The sequence below is a fragment of the Eumetopias jubatus genome, unplaced genomic scaffold, assembly GCF_037043125.1.
Source record: "Eumetopias jubatus isolate StellerSeaLion01/CBP00866 unplaced genomic scaffold, mEumJub1_p1.0 scaffold_2, whole genome shotgun sequence".
Lineage (NCBI taxonomy): Eukaryota > Metazoa > Chordata > Mammalia > Carnivora > Otariidae > Eumetopias > Eumetopias jubatus.
The window spans coordinates 54,276,784-54,295,280 of NW_028274808.1; the positions used below are offsets into that span (position 1 = coordinate 54,276,784).

Here is an 18,497-nt window from a genome sequence, read left to right on the forward strand (position 1 = left end):
GTACACCTTAAACTTATACCGTGACATAGGTCAGTTGCTTCTTAGTAAAACCGGTGTGCGGGCAGGGGGGGACAAAAGTAAGTGAATCCTACTTTACAAAACACAGTTGCTAGAATCCTAAAATTCTAGTATTTTTGTAATTTATTTCTTAATGGTTCAACTAATATGTCAACACCTCATCGTAAATGTTCATTGAGAAATTACTTTTTGTCCTATTTTGAGATGGATTTTTTTTTCGACACATGGGTCAATATAGGTTAAAAGGCTGTTTTATACTTCAGCACTCAGCTGACTTGCACTCAAAATTAGACAAATTATCCAAACAAACTATACCTTTTTTTCTGGAATGCAAACACCAGCATGATTTCCTAAACTATAAGGGTGTTACTTTAGCACTTACATACAAATGGTTTAACTTCTTGTATATCCACTTTTTTCCAAGACATAGAAAATTCGAGGCAAACAATAATTGAGCTTTAAAATTTCCATGGAAGTTAAAAAAATTGCCAGTATAAATGAATATCTTTATTAAAGAGTAGGGAAAAATCAATTTCCAATTTTTATAAGATTACAACAGTAGTTATGTGTAATTAGGATCATTAGCTTTTATTTCAGACTGGTTTCCTCAAAATTCAATTGCTCATACATCCTAAGGTTAAGCTATTTTCCAATAATTATTTGTTTTGGTCATGTGGAATTGCCTTACTCCATAATTCCCAAAAAACTATTTTATACATTATTACATAAACTTTGGTCGTCCTCTCATGTTTAGAATCCATTTTAATTTCCATTTTTCACTTTCATATTTTGTAATATACTGTTCATTGAGCCTCTACTTTCACAGACTCAAAATAATTTTTCAAGAGTTTGAGCCAATTACTTTTTGTCTCCTATATTACTATTAAAAATTACTTTCATAAAGGGAGAGCTGTAGCAACTTTATAAAATGTCATCTTTTAAACTTTCAGTTTTAGTAGCGAAAAAACTAATTAATTGGCAATCATCTATTGTTACATTCTAAATAAGTGCATTTAATTAAATTACTCGTTAATGAATTTCATTATAAACTCTTAAATGCCATATTTTCCTATCACAAACACATTTCATTTATCATATTTCATTTTTCTTTTAAATTTTGGTTTTCTTTTCGTGTACGTATATACGTATATGGAGAATTCTTTAATTTGCAACATTCATGAGAAAAGTAACATAAGTTAAATAATAGGTTTCGGAACATAGTTAAACAATTTTCTTTAACATTAAATAAACTTCTGCCAAATTTCATTCGTAATTTCAACTCAGTCAATGTACCTGAAAAGTAATTGCATGTAAATTAGAACAAAGAAAAAGAAAAAATCCAGTCAATGATCTTGATATATCCCCCTTTGACATCGTATATTTATCCATTTAAACACGTAATGTAAAACAAACCTAGTATATGAATATATAACACATAATATCCCAATAGGTTCTTTTTCTTGCTCAATTTATTTAGATATTCTGGCAATATGTAGACAATATCAGAATGTGTAGTTGTCCCAATAAAACGCATTAGTTGAGAGTTTCATATTTCTGAATGGACACATTTATATGATGCAGCAGGATAAATCAAAACTTGAATGGGAAAAAAAGCAACTCAATCTTTATATGCTTCAGTTATCTTTCCATTACAATAATGGTAACATTTATTCATGATAAAGTTTTAGTTATGATTCTGAAATACATGCTCTATTCCATGACTAAAGTGTTTTCTCATGTTTTTCTTATGACAGGATGATGAGGTAAGGGAAAGTCGATTCAGCTTCACAGCCTATGGAATGGGACCATGTCTGCAAGCAAAAGATGGTGTGACCCCAAAGGGCCCAAACCATCCTGCCCAGGTAATGCCGAAAAGTCCTGATGAAATGAGGAAGGTTTTTATCGACAGAGCCAAGAAGATTGATACCATCTCTCGAGCCTGTTTCCCATTAGCCTTTCTGATTTTTAATATTTTCTACTGGGTTATCTATAAAATTCTTAGGCATGAGGATATTCATCAACAACAAGATTAAGCCTCTGGGGGCATGCAAGTGCAAATGATCAATTCAAAAGAAAGTTTCCTTGCCATAGGTATGTGTATAGGTGTGTGACCATCATATTAAAATGGCATATGGAAAGGTATTGTTATGATATGCTATGCAAAGTCACAAGGCAGATTAAGAGTCTTTTAATGAATACAAAAATATATATTATGAGGATTCTATTTCATATTAATTTAAGATTTTCTGTCCTTTCGCAGTATATCATGTAAGTGGAAGTATTATTGTCAATGTGTTTGTATTGTTATATGAAATCACGTAATAATACATGTGAAAACTACTTTGGAAATTCTTGGTTTTCAGTTCAATGACGTTAAATCTTACAAAAGTAAAATTTGCACAATTAACTTTATAAATGGAAAGAGTGGAAATGTTGAAGATTTTAAATATCAGTAGCTTGAGGTTTTAAAATATTTTCTTGTACTGTAGCTACAGAACAGAAAAGTAATCAGTTAATTTAGTAGTAAACTCAGTAGTTGAAGATTGTACATACAAATACTATGGGATCAAGTTATGTAATACCAAGGAAAATTCATATTATAAAATTAAAACTTATGTACTACCAAAAAATTCAAATTATAAAATTAAAATTAAAAGTTTTAGTATTTACATACTAAATTTAATTGTTTAGAACAGATAATTTCCCTCTTTGGAAATTTAAAACAAATGGCTTAAGAGATCATACTATATATAAAATCTACTTTTCTTAACTTTATAGCTCTATAAATGAAGATGGAAATACTGAAAACAACAGCATTGTTTTTAAATAAGTGTTATAGCTGTGTATTTTGAATTATTGCCAAATACCACAAAATGCAAGCCAGCACCCTTGTTTTGTTAGATTTTTAATAGCTGCTTAATTGTGTATACATAATTATGTTTAATGTTTTGATATAATTGAACAAAGTTCAGTAAGATTTTTATATTTTAGCTTAGAATGAGACTTTAAAATTCAATGGGATTATAGTATTTACATTTTGATAAAAATGAATTTAATTAAAACAAAAATGGATTTATGAAAGATTTTTTTAATAAGAACAGTTCCCATCAAAGTTATATGGGTTCAAACTCTTAGCTCCCAATGTAAGGAGGGAAGATTTTAATTCTAAATTATATAAATAAGTCATTTCTATAAAATGAGGATTGGTTGTTTTTATATTTCCGAATTAATGATTTCAATATATATGCCATGCAGTAGATGTGAATAATTTTAAATAAAATTTTTACTTAAAATTTATCAATAACCCCATGGAATTATTTTAACTGCAATGGGGCATTAACTCATTTCATGCAGCATAATTAAGTACAAATATATGATAGAGTTCTCGGTGAAATTGCACCAGACTCTGATTCTTTTTCAGCTTGGCAATTTTTTGCATTATTTTTTACCAGTATTGTTTTATTTTTAAAAAGTTCTAGAATGCTTTTTAGATACGTTTAGTGATTGGTCAGATTTGCTAAATGGAAACTCAACATGCCAAATGATTGACAGAGAAAGGTTTAAACATTAAGAAAACAAGTTACTCAGATTTAAGAGGAAAAAATAAGCCAGTCTTTGAATCAAATGGTATTATTTTCTGAACTTTAACCACTCTCAAACTAAAAGCAAGAACTGCCATTTAATGTTAAAGTTTCTCAATGTTATTGAACTTTGGTCTACCCAATAGTAGTTTGTAAAAATAACTTCTGAAAAAATAATGTTTATTCAGCAATTTTTGCTAGTGGAGGACCAAACTGCCCTCCTTTATAAATAAGTTAAAACACTATGAGGGGAAAAAAAAAAATCATGTTTGTCATTAACTGCAAATGCCACAAATGGAAGAAAGTGTTACTCTTTATTTACAGAGTAAGTGGGCCGGGCCGTTGAACACAGTCTTCTTCATTTGGTGTGTATGAATCAAAACCATGGGAGTATATTCTTGTACTAAAGATAGATTAGAGCTAGATATGCTGCTTGTGTTCCCTGGGGATAAGCTGGGTGGTTGGAAGTTATGATAAACTACATTGTCTCAATATGTCTCTGAAATATTTGAATACATTTTTCTGTACTTTACACATCTTATTTCAAAAGTTCTCCATCATTGTTTCAATTAAGTGAATTCTGCCAGAAGCAAACAGAAATGTAATGAACTTCTTCCCCCAAAGAAATTCACAGACATCGCTTGTTTTCATATTTGAGAATATTAAAAAATGTCTCTTTTATCCCTCAAACTTGGAACGTTAAAATATTAGCCACAGGACAACTTGTCAGCAGGAGCATTGGTATGGTAGAAATCTCTTATCTTAAAAGTATTATACTTTGCTTGGGTATACATATTTATCATTGTCTTACAATACTAAGACAATACTCTGATGGTTGTGACTCATATGGCAACAATGACAATATTTGTATGATGGATTCCAAATTGTTTAAAGAAACGTGTCCCCTGGAATGAACTCTTACAGATTGTTTAAAACTGGAAAACTACATTGCAATTAGCATTTCAAGGTAGTAGTTGTCTCAGTAAGCCCTGTGTCAAATCCTAATATTTAAAATCCAAACCAACACAAAACTATTAATGGTGAGAAAATTCAAATGTGTTCCTATACACTAATTACCCACATGCAAGTTGGAATTCTAATACAGATTTTCTGAAGTGTTTTAAAGTAGCCACGTTAAAAAGTTTGTAACTTCTGTACATGCAGTTTATTGCAATTTTTCTTATTATTATGTATCTCAATCATTGAAATTTATGGTTCCATAGTATATGAATTTTTAGGAAACCTCATATCTTAGCATATATATGCCATACTTTTTTCTTCCTCAAACATTAGAATTGAAGTTCATCTATATGCAGATCTAGAACTTTCTTTACTACTTAAAATAGATTCCAGAAAGAAACTGTAGAAGCAAGAAGGGCAAGGATCTTTAAAATTTCTCTAACCTTTCCACATGTTACTCAATGGCAATTACTCAACCTGCAGAGCCCAGCCAACGCCCAGCTTCTGTGTTTAAAAGACTGTATGACTACTTATTTTATTCTATAATTAATTCTTATTCTATGGATATAGTCTAATAACATTGACCTTAATTTTGAACTATAAATGCTTTAAAAACTATTTATCCCTAAAATATGAATACTTTAGGTTTATGAATTCCCAGGATCTTATGGAAGACCATGGAAATTTTAGAAAGAAAATGTGAAAAAGTAGGCCAACATGTTTAGCAGAAAAAAATTGTTGGCTACTTTAGCACTCTGTGTAACTGAAGTTGTTGTGATTTGAAGAGAAAGATAAATCTATCTTCCATACTATACATCCTATTTTTTAAAAATATACTTGTCTATTCTTAGCATGATATACCTCAACCTGCTAGTCACTTCAGAGGACTGAATGTTACATTGGCAGTTAAATTTTCTTCTCATCTATAAAGTACATTCCATGAAATGGACTCCAGGGAATATGGGAATTGCCAATATTAAAAGTAGAGAATACCCTCATATTAAAAGTAGGAAATTGGCAATACTGATATTCATAGATGTCCCTAACAACAACTAGAGCACTCTAAAAATGCAGCTCTTAGATTGAAAATGTGCCACAGTCCTTAAGCCAGTCAGTCATTAACAATCTTGAGGTCATGTCTCTTACTCCAAGACAGATTTCATGTACTTTGCAACAGAGGTAAGAGCAAAACCTCTCAAAATTTGTCAGCACATACCATCTGTATTTCTCATCTAGTTGATGCTGAACTAGTAAAGCAAGCCTTTCCATGTATACAGCATAAACTTACATTTAATCTATTAATATTCATTGATGCTGACAAGGCAAAGACTATAAAGTAATGAGATGGGTTTAAACATATTAAAAGAATAAGTATGGGTTCAACCACAGGGATTTGCATTTTAACGATCCAGCCAAGACAAATATAATCAATAGAAAATAGCCTATAAACTCATAGTAATCTTAGTTCACTGAGACTGGTCAAGAATTGTCTAGTGACTCAGAGAATATTTTTTTGTATCTTTATAATAGCAACCTTGTCTTTTGAATTACAATCACCTATTAAGCACAGTTATGATAACTACCTTCAATTTGGGGATTCAGTTTGGGAACCAGATAATTTTATTGCCTTTGCTTGGCTTCTGGACTGTTACTTGCTATTGTAGAGGTATTGAAACTTAGCACAATCAGTTCTGACAGACTATAAAGGTGCATCATCACTTGCTGGTTTCATGTGCATTTCAGAGAAAAATTTAGTCACAAAGACTGCACAATTTTTTTAAGTGACAAATTTTAATATCTCTTTAAACTGTACCTCAATTACCGTATCTGCTGAAGCAAAAATAAAGGACTCTCTGGTACAGTTTTTCAAGTAATTTTGACAAGACCACTTTCTTTAACTGAACTTATCTGAATAATGGGCAGTGGAAAAGTATGAAATGAAGATTAGAATTCTATAAAAGACTAAAATTTTGAATATAATGACAACCAAGTCTTGTTCTCCATGATGCCCTCATAATTCCTTACTGCATCCTCTATTTCAGGACACCCTGCCATTCATAATAGTGTAGGAATAACCATGTCCGCCTCAATAATCACCACATAGTCTTCAAACACAGTCAGTCCTAGATTCCATGACATGTATATTGTAGACCTTGAAGTGTATCAATTCATTCACTTTGACATTTCAAAGAGATGCTAAAATAAGAATCACTGCTTGTGGTTATAAGACAGTCTGGTGATTTTTAACATAATATTTTAGAAAACACAATGTATACGGACATGACACACGGGTTCCCTCCTGATTGAATGAAATATCCTTTTACCAGTCGCACTTTTATTCCTTTCTAAGAGGTGTCTTCCTCAGCAGATACATTGGCTTTTATTTTCTTGTTAGGTCCTACAAAGAGTGGTAAAATATAGCGGTCCCATAATCTCATTGCTATATAAACTCTTCATGAATAAACAATCAGTTGTACACTATGGGTTGTATTAATATAATTAACTTTGAAATTAAACTTTTGTCCCAGCCCCCATTTCTCTTTAGAAACATACTGATATTAAGCAGTGAACTTCCACAGGGCTGCAGCTGCTATTCTAATTACTTAAAAAAAAAGTGATGCTTATTTCTTACATTACAAAGATCTTAGAACCTGTGCATTATTAAAATATAACTACCTAGGATTTGCAAATAACCAGGGCAGGGAAAATATTCTGGAGAAGCCTCTCCCAGAAGTCAGACCAACAGAAAGAGAAATCCTGAGCTAATAGCAAAGATCCTCTTACTCATTCCTTTTCTTCTACACTTTCCATGTTAATGTTGCCTTCATCTCTTTCCTTTTCCATCTCTAGTGCACAAATGCATTCACACATATGTGTGTGTACACACACTCTCATAGATTGTTAGTGGAATAAATTCCTTCAAATTGGAAATGAAAAGGAAGTCAACTTTTCTGGACAAAGGTTAATAATTTTGTGATATGTTTTCAATATAAATGACTCCTGATGGGAAATATGAGCAGTACAGTCATTTGATTTGGCCATCTCTTAAGGATGGAAGCATAATATTTTGCCTCAACAACACATGAACGAGCTATATGGGTCAAAATTTTCTCCATTAACAATGGAATTCTAAAACACTACTTGGACTGTCTTTGAAGAATGACTAAATATTTGTCAGACCATTCTTCCAAAAACAACTAGTAATAACCAGTAATGCTGGATGATTTCATGTCTTAATAGGCATTTTTCTCAGTATTTTTCATGGTTCACTCATAAGCAAAATAAAAGGAGAATTTTAGAGGTGACAGAATGAATGTTATTTTTGTTTTAAAGTAGTTTTAAAAAAAGTGACTCTGATCATTGGCTGTACATCAGAATCCCTTATGCATCTTTAAAAACATACAGAGGTTAAGGTTCAACAGAGAAGATTGTAATCCAATCACTGACTAAACAAATATTTGTCAAGAACCTTCTATGAATCTGCCATTGTTCTAAGTGCTGAATTCAGTATGTTTGGAGTAAGACATGAAATTCTGGATTATTGGCAAAGTTCCACAAGTGAGAACGATTGATCTGAACATACATAAACCTATTTTTCCAAGAAGACTCATTTTAAACCGGATTTTTTTTATAATTTTTTCTTTCTTCAAATTCATTTTAGCTCCCATTTACATTCTTAGAATTAAAAAATAAACCTTTGAGATGTTTCAGATCAACTTCCCTCCCAATGTCAGAACGTTCACCATTATATTCCTGATCCAAAATTATCCACATTCTTCTAAATTTCTTCAGTAACAAGTATCTCATTATTCTGAAGGCAGCCTGTTCCATTGTGACATAGATCTAAATGATAAAAGAAAGCTAATCTTTGTAAGAAATTACTTTTACTTCGTAAATTGCAAATAAGTCTACTCCATTCCTTGGAGAGATTGCTTCATTTATTTTTTCAGATCTTTTGTCTATTTTTAGGCTCAGTACCATTTTCTCAACCCCTTATTAACTGACTTTATTCTTATGTAAGCCATTTATAAATGCACTTTATGTATTAAACAATGATGAGACATTGTCAGGTTTATAAAATAATGAAATATAAAATTAATTGTCTATATAGGTTTCTATGGAAATTATTTGCAGTAACTTTAAATGTCTTTCTCTAACATAGCAATAATTTTAAATTAAGTCCCTAAAAATACATTTCATCATACAAAGATATTATATAAAACCCTGCAAAATAATCTGCATTAAAAAATCTATCAGCCAAATGTAAATTATATTTTTAGAGTAAAGCTAGAGTAAAAATATAATAAATTAAGTTGTTTAATTTTAATAGTTGATTTCTCTCTTGCAGGAGCTTTAGCAAAGGTGCCTTCAGGTAACCCCACTAGCACACACTTTATCCAGCCTGGCTTGTTAATGTGAACAAAGAGAAGGGAGCTGTGGGTTAAAGGCCAGGAAAGGATTCGGATGTAAGACTGTGTTTAAAATGCTTGAATAATTTTGCACTCCTTCACTTTCATCTCTATGAATTATGCAATAGCCATTCCTTAATTCCTTAAATTTATATTTTAGTGTATGACAGATGATAATACGGGGGAGTAAAATAGAGTGAAGTGGTCCACCATTTTATGATTATATAATATGCTGTGGAAAACAAAGGAAAAAGAAAATGTGCCATATATTCTCAATGTGCCATCTTAATATCACATACAGTGACTTTATTATTAGTGAGCCAAAATGTTCAAAAGACTACCAAAAAAAAAAGTATTGCTATTTTATGGTGTTAACTATTTTTCTGTAGATTTAAAACATGTCTTCCTGGGTCTGATGTCTGTCTTCCTGTCAAGATGATGTCATATTTTTTCAGGACATTGTGCTGAAAATATATTTAAAAATGTATGCATGATTTTATCAACTTGTTTCTCATGATACTGTCTTTAGTTCAATTCTGCAACTAACAAACTCTCTATTCAGAGTCATTAACTCATGTACGGTATGCGGTATTTATTATGTAACTGTAGATAATTTGATCAAAACCAATAAAAATTAACACTTTTCAAGGATGTGGATACCTCTTTTGTCCCATTTTTATAAAGATCAAATTTTATCAAAGGGTCGCGTTGTTTTTCTGATAAAAGTCATACTAGATTTCTGTTCTGAGAGAGACTATCACATCAAAGTCACAAACCCAGTCATATATCATGCAGAGAAGCTTTAATATATGCATTCCATTATAGGAAAAGTATGCTAAGGGAAACGGGAATGGAGCTTTTCTACTCAGAATAGAATGAGAGATGTGTTCCTATCTAGAAAAGTGATTTGACATTATCATATTTATAATTTTTATTTGAAAGCCTTTTCCTGAAAATCTACTTATTGAATAAACCACTTTCACCTCACTAGCCCATAAGGACCATTTCAGAATGGAACATTGGTGTTTTGTTGTTTTGTTTTGTTTTTAATCTGGAATTTCTTTCCTCTACATGAGAAGGCTAGAGTTTAGTGGTAAAGAAACAAGAGGAAAATTAATATATAAAACATCCAGAAAATATTGCAGTATGTGAAAACTAGTCTCTCATTTTGGGACCACCTATAATTTATATGTAACAATATTTTACAGAATTTCACATATTTATTGGCTGCACAAGGTTGAGGAAAATTGATAGACTAAAATTCCTTGCTAAGTTGACATTACGATTTTCCTTGATGACTTGGCCTTCACTAACTACTTGAACTATACTTGAATAGTCATATAATATCAGCAGATTCTTGACTGAATGCTTCCAAAGAATTAGGCAAGGTCATCTGTAAGTACAAGTGTGAGAGGTATCTATATGTGATAGATGCTTAAACAAAATGTACATGAATAAGCATAATGTGACTACAGCTTATTGGTAAACTCTGATTTTTAAAAATCAATGTGTACTACCACAGTTTAAAATATTTTCATTATTCTCATTTATATCCATTTCAATACCACTAAATTGGTTGTTTTTATTCAGGTATTTTATCATAATTTACTCTTGCTGACAGTTGCTTTCTTCCTTGAGAAACTTATTTTCTAATTATATTTTTTGTAACTTTGTACAGTTTACATTTTTAATTACGCGTCCGTGGAAATCTTAAGTTGAAAGGAAGCCATCATTACTGAACTATAGTATACTAAATAGGTATTTTGTTTTTCTGCTTCCTTATTTTTGACTACATTTCAAAAATTAAGTTACCTCAGTAGATGTTTGTGTTTTCTTTTAAGATTTTATTTGTTTATTCTTGAGAGACATAAAGAGAGAGAGGCAGAGGGAGAAGGAGAAGCAGGCTTCCCACAGAGCAGGGAGCCCAGTGCTGGGCTGGATCCCTCGACCCTGGGATCAGGACCTGAGTGGAAGGCAAACGCTTTACTGACTGAACCACCCAGGTTCCCCTTCAGTAGATGTTCTTTATGTCACAGTGGCCTGCCTTAAAAAATTCACTCCAGCACATGGCTGACCGGAAGCTGGGCTGGGAAAGAAAGCTCACTCATAGTCTATTCTGTGACATGGGGAATGACTTGTCTGAAAACGTCTTCTCCAAACAAGGAATACTAGATAGAAATCAAATGACAATGTTTACTTGTGTAACCTAATGGCTCTTGGTCTTCCAAACAGGTCTCTGTTTTTAAGTCATTCATAAAATTCATTCTTTCAGGTTTTGAGTAGATGTCGGATTCCATTTTCTTCTGAAAAAATAAAAAGCTTTTCTAAAGGATTGGTTACAGAAATAATTGCATTTATAGATTTGTAGGGTCTTTTTTGGGAAACAATTCTTCTCCCAAAAAAGTAATTTCATACCATTGACCTTGTTTGAACTATTTACTCTATGAAAGATCATTCTTACTAGTGTAACATTGTATTTGCTAAGTAGCTAATCAAAAACTAAATATGATATGAAATATAAATAGCAAAGTGAGTATATTCAAATTTCCGAAATATTTATTTATTTATTTATAAGATTTTATTTAATTTATTTGACAAAGAGAGACACAGCGAGAGAGGGAACAGAAGCAGGGGGAGTGGGAGAGGGAGAAGCAGGCTTCCCGCCGAGCAGGGAGCCCGATGTGGGGCTCGATCCCAGGACCCTGGGATCATGACCTGAGCCAAAGGCAGGCACCTAACAACTGAGCCACCCAGGTACCCGAATTTCCGAAATATTTAAAATAGAGTGGAAAACCAAAAGCACAGATTTATTTTTTTAATTGCCAGAACGTGATTGCTAGTAGATTATTAAATCCCTTGAAATATAGTTTTAATCTTGCATATTGTTATTTAATAAATACTCGGATGGACACTGCAAGTCTACCTGCTGGTAATATTGTCTCTGGCTGCTTCCTTTGTTCTCCTAATCATCATCAACAGATCTTTCTGAGTCTTTACTGATTAGACCCTGAAAACCTCAAGGGGTGGCAAACAGGAAAGCTTCTTTCACGTTCAGGAGCAAAGCAAGGAAGGAAATAACATCTGCAGGAACCATGTGTCATGGGCAAGAGACTTATTTTATGTAGGGTTCATATTATTCCTAGGTAATCAATAATCATAATAAGATCAATCTTTTCTAAAATTATGGAAATTCATATGTTGCATATAGTAAATTAAAATATTTTCCAGTTCCACCTATTTGTTTTTTTCCCTTTTCAAATAAAAAAGAATGAGAAATAGAGATTGTATATTCTTTGTAATTTACTTTGAATCTATAAAATCAGAACCCATTTAGTTGCTGAATTGGTTATGTTCAAGATATTGTTTTCATATTGTCTGTGAAAGTTAACTAATGAAAAAAATGTTATCTTATATCATAAATAAATACACCTGGAGACACGATGTTCATATGATTTATTTCCCTAATGGACAATATAATTTAATTGCTAAAAGGAAACTTTAAAAAGTAATATTAATGTGATAGTATTTAACATTGTGAGCATATTTTTAATAACTCTGACATTGTTTTTTATGCTAAACATGCATACCTTTTAATATGTGTTATATATTATATTCCTAAGCAATAAAATCTGATGAACTCACTTGCCATAATTAACATATTTAAATCCCTACCAGATCAAAAATTTTAATTCTTATGACTCAGAAATATAATTACAAAATATAAAAAGTAATATGCAATTATCTATTTTAATATCATTATTCTGTTATTTCTAAGTAAGATGGCCCAAAACCCTTTGGAATCTTCAGTAAGCATTACAAGTACTACCTCAGTACATACTGTAAAGTTTTCACAAAATTAATCACAAGCAGTAACATCCTATGCACTGTGTACTCTTAGTTTTGAGCAAGTCCCCAAATTGTCTAAAGAACCATTATTCATTCTCATAATTGGAGTTTTACCTAAAATTAAAAATTTAGATCACATTTATAAGGTATCTAGAAAATATCTATTATATTTTCGCAGATTATATATTCTTTTCTAATAAATGTAAGCCACTCCGGGCCTAAGCCACAAGATGGCTCCCTATCATTGTATTGGGAATTATAAATGTCATTAAAGATGATAAGACTAATTTCACTTATGACTGAGGGCGATATTTTGGCATAAGAAGTATATTACAGTTTTAAGAAATTATACAAATCAGCATAATTCTGCTGTTTAACACCTTTACTAAATAGGGTGTTGAGGGATAACCTACTCAAAACCCTTATTTTACAAGTGATGAAATGGAGCCCAATGATGAAAGGCAATTGTGGTCGATGTTGCTGACCCTAGTAACTGTTGAAGCTAGAGCTACTACTCCCCTCTCAGGTGATCCTTGTCTTGATCTTCAAGCTAAGGTAAGAAGGTCCTGGATTACAAGGATCAGAAGCTATAGGATCAATATTAGCATCTTCCTGGATTGACAATTTTACTATAAAGTTTGAGAAACCTATGTCATGAAAGAAATGTAAAGTTAAAATGATTATAAAATATGAAACAGAAATAGAAAAGAAATTTTCTTATAGAAGAAAATCTGCTACAGGTACCGTTTTGTTTTCCAATTCCATTCCAATTTCAGTAAGGGTTCTTGGTGGAAATATTTAACAAGTGCCGGGAACCATGCAGTCTCTCTTTGAGCTAATTTAAGAAGCATGAATACAGTCCACTGCTGAGGATAGGTATTAATTTGGAAGTTAAGAAAACATGTCCAGGGATTCTCATCACCATTTACATCCTAACATTAAGTTCATGTTCCTCTTCTCTGTGCTTCATTTTATATCAACTTACTCTTCCCCACCTGACTGGATGCAAAAAGGCTGGGAAGGCTAGATGTAGAGACAACTTTACATGAAGGGAAAGAAGAGATAAGCAACTTTTTTTTTTAATTTTATTTATTTATTTGACAGAGAGAGACACAGCGAGAGGGAACACAAGCACATGGAGTGGGAGAGGGAGAAGCAGGCTTCCCGCTGAGCAGGGAGCCCCATGAGGGGCTTTATCCCAGGACCCTGGGATCATGACCTGAGTGGAAGGCAGACGCTTAACGACGGAGCCACCCAGGTGCCCCAATAAGAAACATTCTTCCTTAGTGTCTCCATCATCCGAGCATGTGAAAATCCTCCATCTTAAAACACTGACATAACTGGCTTAATTTCTTGATTAAGTTAACTCGTCACTAACACTGTAGAAGACATGGTCCCAGCATGTCAAATATTTAAAATAAAATAGTCCATGGGAAATTAAAATATGTTGTCAAGATGACCATGTTTTAGTTCTACTGTATCTTGTAGATCTCCTATTTCAGTATATGATTTAAAATCTCTACCTTCAAAGTAGCAGTAGTGTTAATTGTGTTATTTATTTATTTATTTTTAAAGATTTTATTTATTTATTTGAGAGAAAGAATGAGAGAGAGAGCACATGAGAGGAGGGAGGGTCAGAGGGAGAAGCAGACCCCGTACCGAGCACGGAGCCCGATGTGGGACTCGATCCCAGGACTCTAGGATCATAACCTGAGCCGAAGGCAGTCACTTAACCAACTGAGCCACCCAGGTGCCCAGTGTTAATTGTGTTATTTAAACCACAAAAGCAAAGCTTTGTTACTTTAGATGTTTCCTTTTACTATTTCTTTCTGTCTTTCAATATATGGCTATTTCATCTTAATTTAAATTTCTCTTTACTTTTTTAAAGCGTTCCTCAAAATCTTTAATAGGAAAAATAATTCAGTACACAAAATATCCAGGAATGGAAACATACATCATAGTTTTGTTTGAATGTTCTCTTCAAAGTACAAGTACACAATCACAAGAAAATGCTAAAAAAATTTTAAAAATAAGGAATGCTATCAGTGCTTTCTCTCTCTCTCCACTATTTCTTTTTCTCTCTGTTCCTCTATTTGCTATCATATTACTTTTCTGTTATCTCCTTTCTCTTCAGTCTTCTCCAAGGTCAAAATACACATATGTTTCCAAGTTAAATGTAGAGCTCTAATTAGTGCTTTATCTCATTACAAAGCCACGGAATTTGCAATTAATTCAAATTTAATTAATTTGACAGCTTCTATTCAGAGAAAGAACTGCTTCAAATTAGCACCATGTTTTTCCTCAAATTTAAGTAATTATGTATATTCCACAAAATAAAATTTGGCTTTTTTAATGAAATAACACTAGCCAGCATTGGGATAATCTGAAAACTGTGATATTATTTATTTACAGCCACAATGTCATAATCATTAGGCTATAGTGTGGCAAGATATTTCAGATTCCTACTTTCAGCTGTTTCTTAACATCATCATTTTCTAGCTTTTTTAGTCATTTGAATAAATTCACCTCAATGATGTCATTTGCATAAACTCACAAATTCCCAAATAAAAATTGAATAATATTGAAGCCAAAGAAATAAACAATTCTCTTTTTTGCTTATTTTTTAAATTTAAATTCGTTAGTTAACATACAGTGTAATATTAGTTTCATGTGTACAATATGGTGATCCAACACTTCCTCACAACACCCAGTGCTCATCACAAGTGCACTCCTTAATCCCTATCACCTCTTTTGTCCAGTCCAAACCCCACCTACCTCCCCTCTGGTAACCATTCAGTTTGTTCTCTATAGTTAAGAGTCTGTTTCTTGGTTTGCCCCGCTCTCTCTCTCTCTCTTTTTTTCCTTTGCTCCTTTGTCTTTTTTTAAAAAAATTTTATTTATTTATCTGACAGAGACAGACAGTGAGAGCAGGAACACAAGCAGGGGGAGTGGGAGAGGGAGAAGCAGGCTTCCCGCGGAGCAGGGAGCCCGATGTGGGACTAAATCCCAGGACTCTGGGCTCATGACCTGAGCCGAAGGCAGACGCTTAACGACTGAGCCACCCAAGATCCCTGCTCCTTTGTCTTGTTTCTTAAATTCCACATATGAGTGAAATCATATGGGATTTGTCTTATTCTGACTGACTTATTTCACTTAGCATAATATTCTTTAGCTCCATCCATGTCGCTGCGAATGGCAGGATTTCATTCTTCTTTATGACTAATATTCCATTGAAGATATAGATATCTTCTTTATCATGTGTGTATATATACCATGGAATACTCAATTTCTATTTAACAACAAAAATAGAAGTATTTTAATTAGACATTACAAACTTAGCTCATGCATGAATGCCTAATTTTGAAAAGCATTTGGATAAAATTCTTCGATTCATCTCTGTTTTGTCATTCAAAGAAAAATAAAATATATTATAAATCAACATTTTTTTACATGGTAAAATTATAATTTGGGAAGAAAAATTATCGATAATCCACCCCTCCTATCAGAATAATTGAAAAACACAGGAATTGGCATCAGTACTGAAAATCATGCTGAGTCTGCTAAAATTGTTCTATAGAGAAACATTAGAGAAAGTGAACATGAAATTTTTTAAATTGAACTAATGTTTAAAAGTTCTTTGGAAGCTTCCGTGTGCCTCATTATTCACCCTTATATCTTTCTTTAAGTATGTATTTATTCTTCAATGTATTTATGATATTTTTATTGCTTGTTTGATGGAAAGTATAAATATTGAAACTATGAGTTTATTTTCAGTTTCTATTTATTTATTAATAATGAAATTTCCTTAAGATATTTGTGTACTTTATAAACTCTGCTTAGTGGCCATTTTCAAACACTGAGAAGCAAGCACATAAATCAAATGATAGTAATGGTGGAAATAAATCCCAAGGGTTTTTCAATGAATAAAATAATTCTTATACAACCCTAGCAATTTAGAAACTATTACAACAATGTCAAGTAGAGTTTAATTGGAATGTTCCAAGATAAATACGTTATCTTCTTGTGACCCTTTTAATTCATACCTGCCCTATGTCATCCTCAGAGTTTAGAATTTAGGGGGGATTAATTTAGTTCAAGGTCTCTACTTAATGTGTACCACACTAAATGAGACAATTGGCCCATTAAGCAATCCAAACCTCGGGGGTGATCCAGCAGTACTTCAGTGACCTCTGCAGCAGACTAATTTTCTCTGGTCCTCTGTGGGGGAAAAATCAGGAGTGAGAAAAGAGGGCACAAGGCCAAAATTATGTGCATTCTCCTTTGTTATAAATGCTGAAACTCATGGCCTTCTACATAGTACTAGACCTGTTCAGTCACCTAGACCTTTCCCTAAAGCATGTAAATGTCCCTCCAGGCATGAAACCATGAATAAGCTGTTCTTCATATACAACAAGACTAATATTTTATACAATCTCCCTATTGATGGAGTTAAAAGTTTAGTAATAAGGGTCAGGATCAATAGAAAACCCACATGTTCTCCCCAATTCATCTCTAATACCACATGACTATCATTTATCTGTTTACATGTTCGTATTAGAGCTAACTGCATTCTTCAGAGTAGGAGCCATATGTTAATTTTGTAACCTCAACATCAAGCACTTACCTGGTAAGTGATCAATTAATGCATGGTTGTTTTATAAATTATTGAATTAAAGCAAATTACCAAATTTTGGGTATTGTAGAAATTGAGGCATATAATGAATCATCAGTGTGCTCACAGCCTAGTTTCCTTAAAAATTTCTTTTATAAGATTATATTAGATAGAATTAAATTACCTTTTCAAAATACACAAAACATATGCATTTTAGTGTACCAGATACCTCTCACATTCAAAACTTATGTCTATCCATGAAGTTGAGAATTTGAGAATAGAAAAGAATCTGGATCACAAGTAATTAATAAATTTTTGTAGTGAACACTAAATGTGGTTAAGAAGATCATTTAAAAATATAAAATGGCATTTTATTTCTCCCAGAAAATGATATTATTATAAGCCAAACTTAGTATCTCTTCTGTTAATCACATTGTTCCCAGAATTACCAACATTCAAATTTACAATTATCCAGATTATTTAGTATGATTTAGTTTAAATATTACCATTACACTTGCTGATTTTTTTTTTTTTAGTTTTCTCCAAATTCTCTCCAACCCTATCACTCAAGATTTTTTTGAATTGGTAAAACCATCTCTAATTAGTGTTATCCTCTATTTTTTGCTTTCTCATTGAAAAGAAAACCAGAATTTTCTTCCAGACAATTCTGCTTAGTTCTTTGTGGGGCTATAATGTATTTATAGTGAGGATGGAAGCTACCAGCAGCACTCTGTGAAATGGGCTCAGCATACACACAAACCACAGGGACATATGAAAAAGCAAGTAAGTGAGAGCTTTACTAACATTTGCAAAATGTTTCCTTGGTAACAGATTCATACCTCAGGAAATAACTTTGAAAGCCCCCTGCAGCATCTTGAACATTTGGATCCTTTTGCACCAGGGAATTACAATGAAATATGTTCAACTGTGAATTTTAACAAATTGCTCCGATGGCGCTATTGGGTAAATATAAAAAACATCTGTGGTAGATTTGGGGATCTTGATAAATTACATCCAAATTCAATATGTTGAAACAAAAAATGAGAGGACAGATCATATTCAATATATATG

General features: G+C 32.4%; 1 protein-coding gene across 2 annotated transcripts in view; it reads left to right on the top strand.

Moving 5' to 3' along the window:
- GLRA3 (glycine receptor alpha 3) overlaps window positions 1-2,051 on the top strand; it is a 179,155-nt gene extending 177,104 nt beyond the window's left edge. For both annotated transcript variants that reach the window (XM_028114367.2, XM_028114368.2), the window contains one exon: window positions 1,773-2,051. In XM_028114367.2, coding sequence (XP_027970168.1) covers window positions 1,773-2,051 — 279 coding nt within the window. The remainder of the gene's footprint in view (window positions 1-1,772) is intronic.
- Window positions 2,052-18,497: the final 16,446 nt, after the last annotated feature.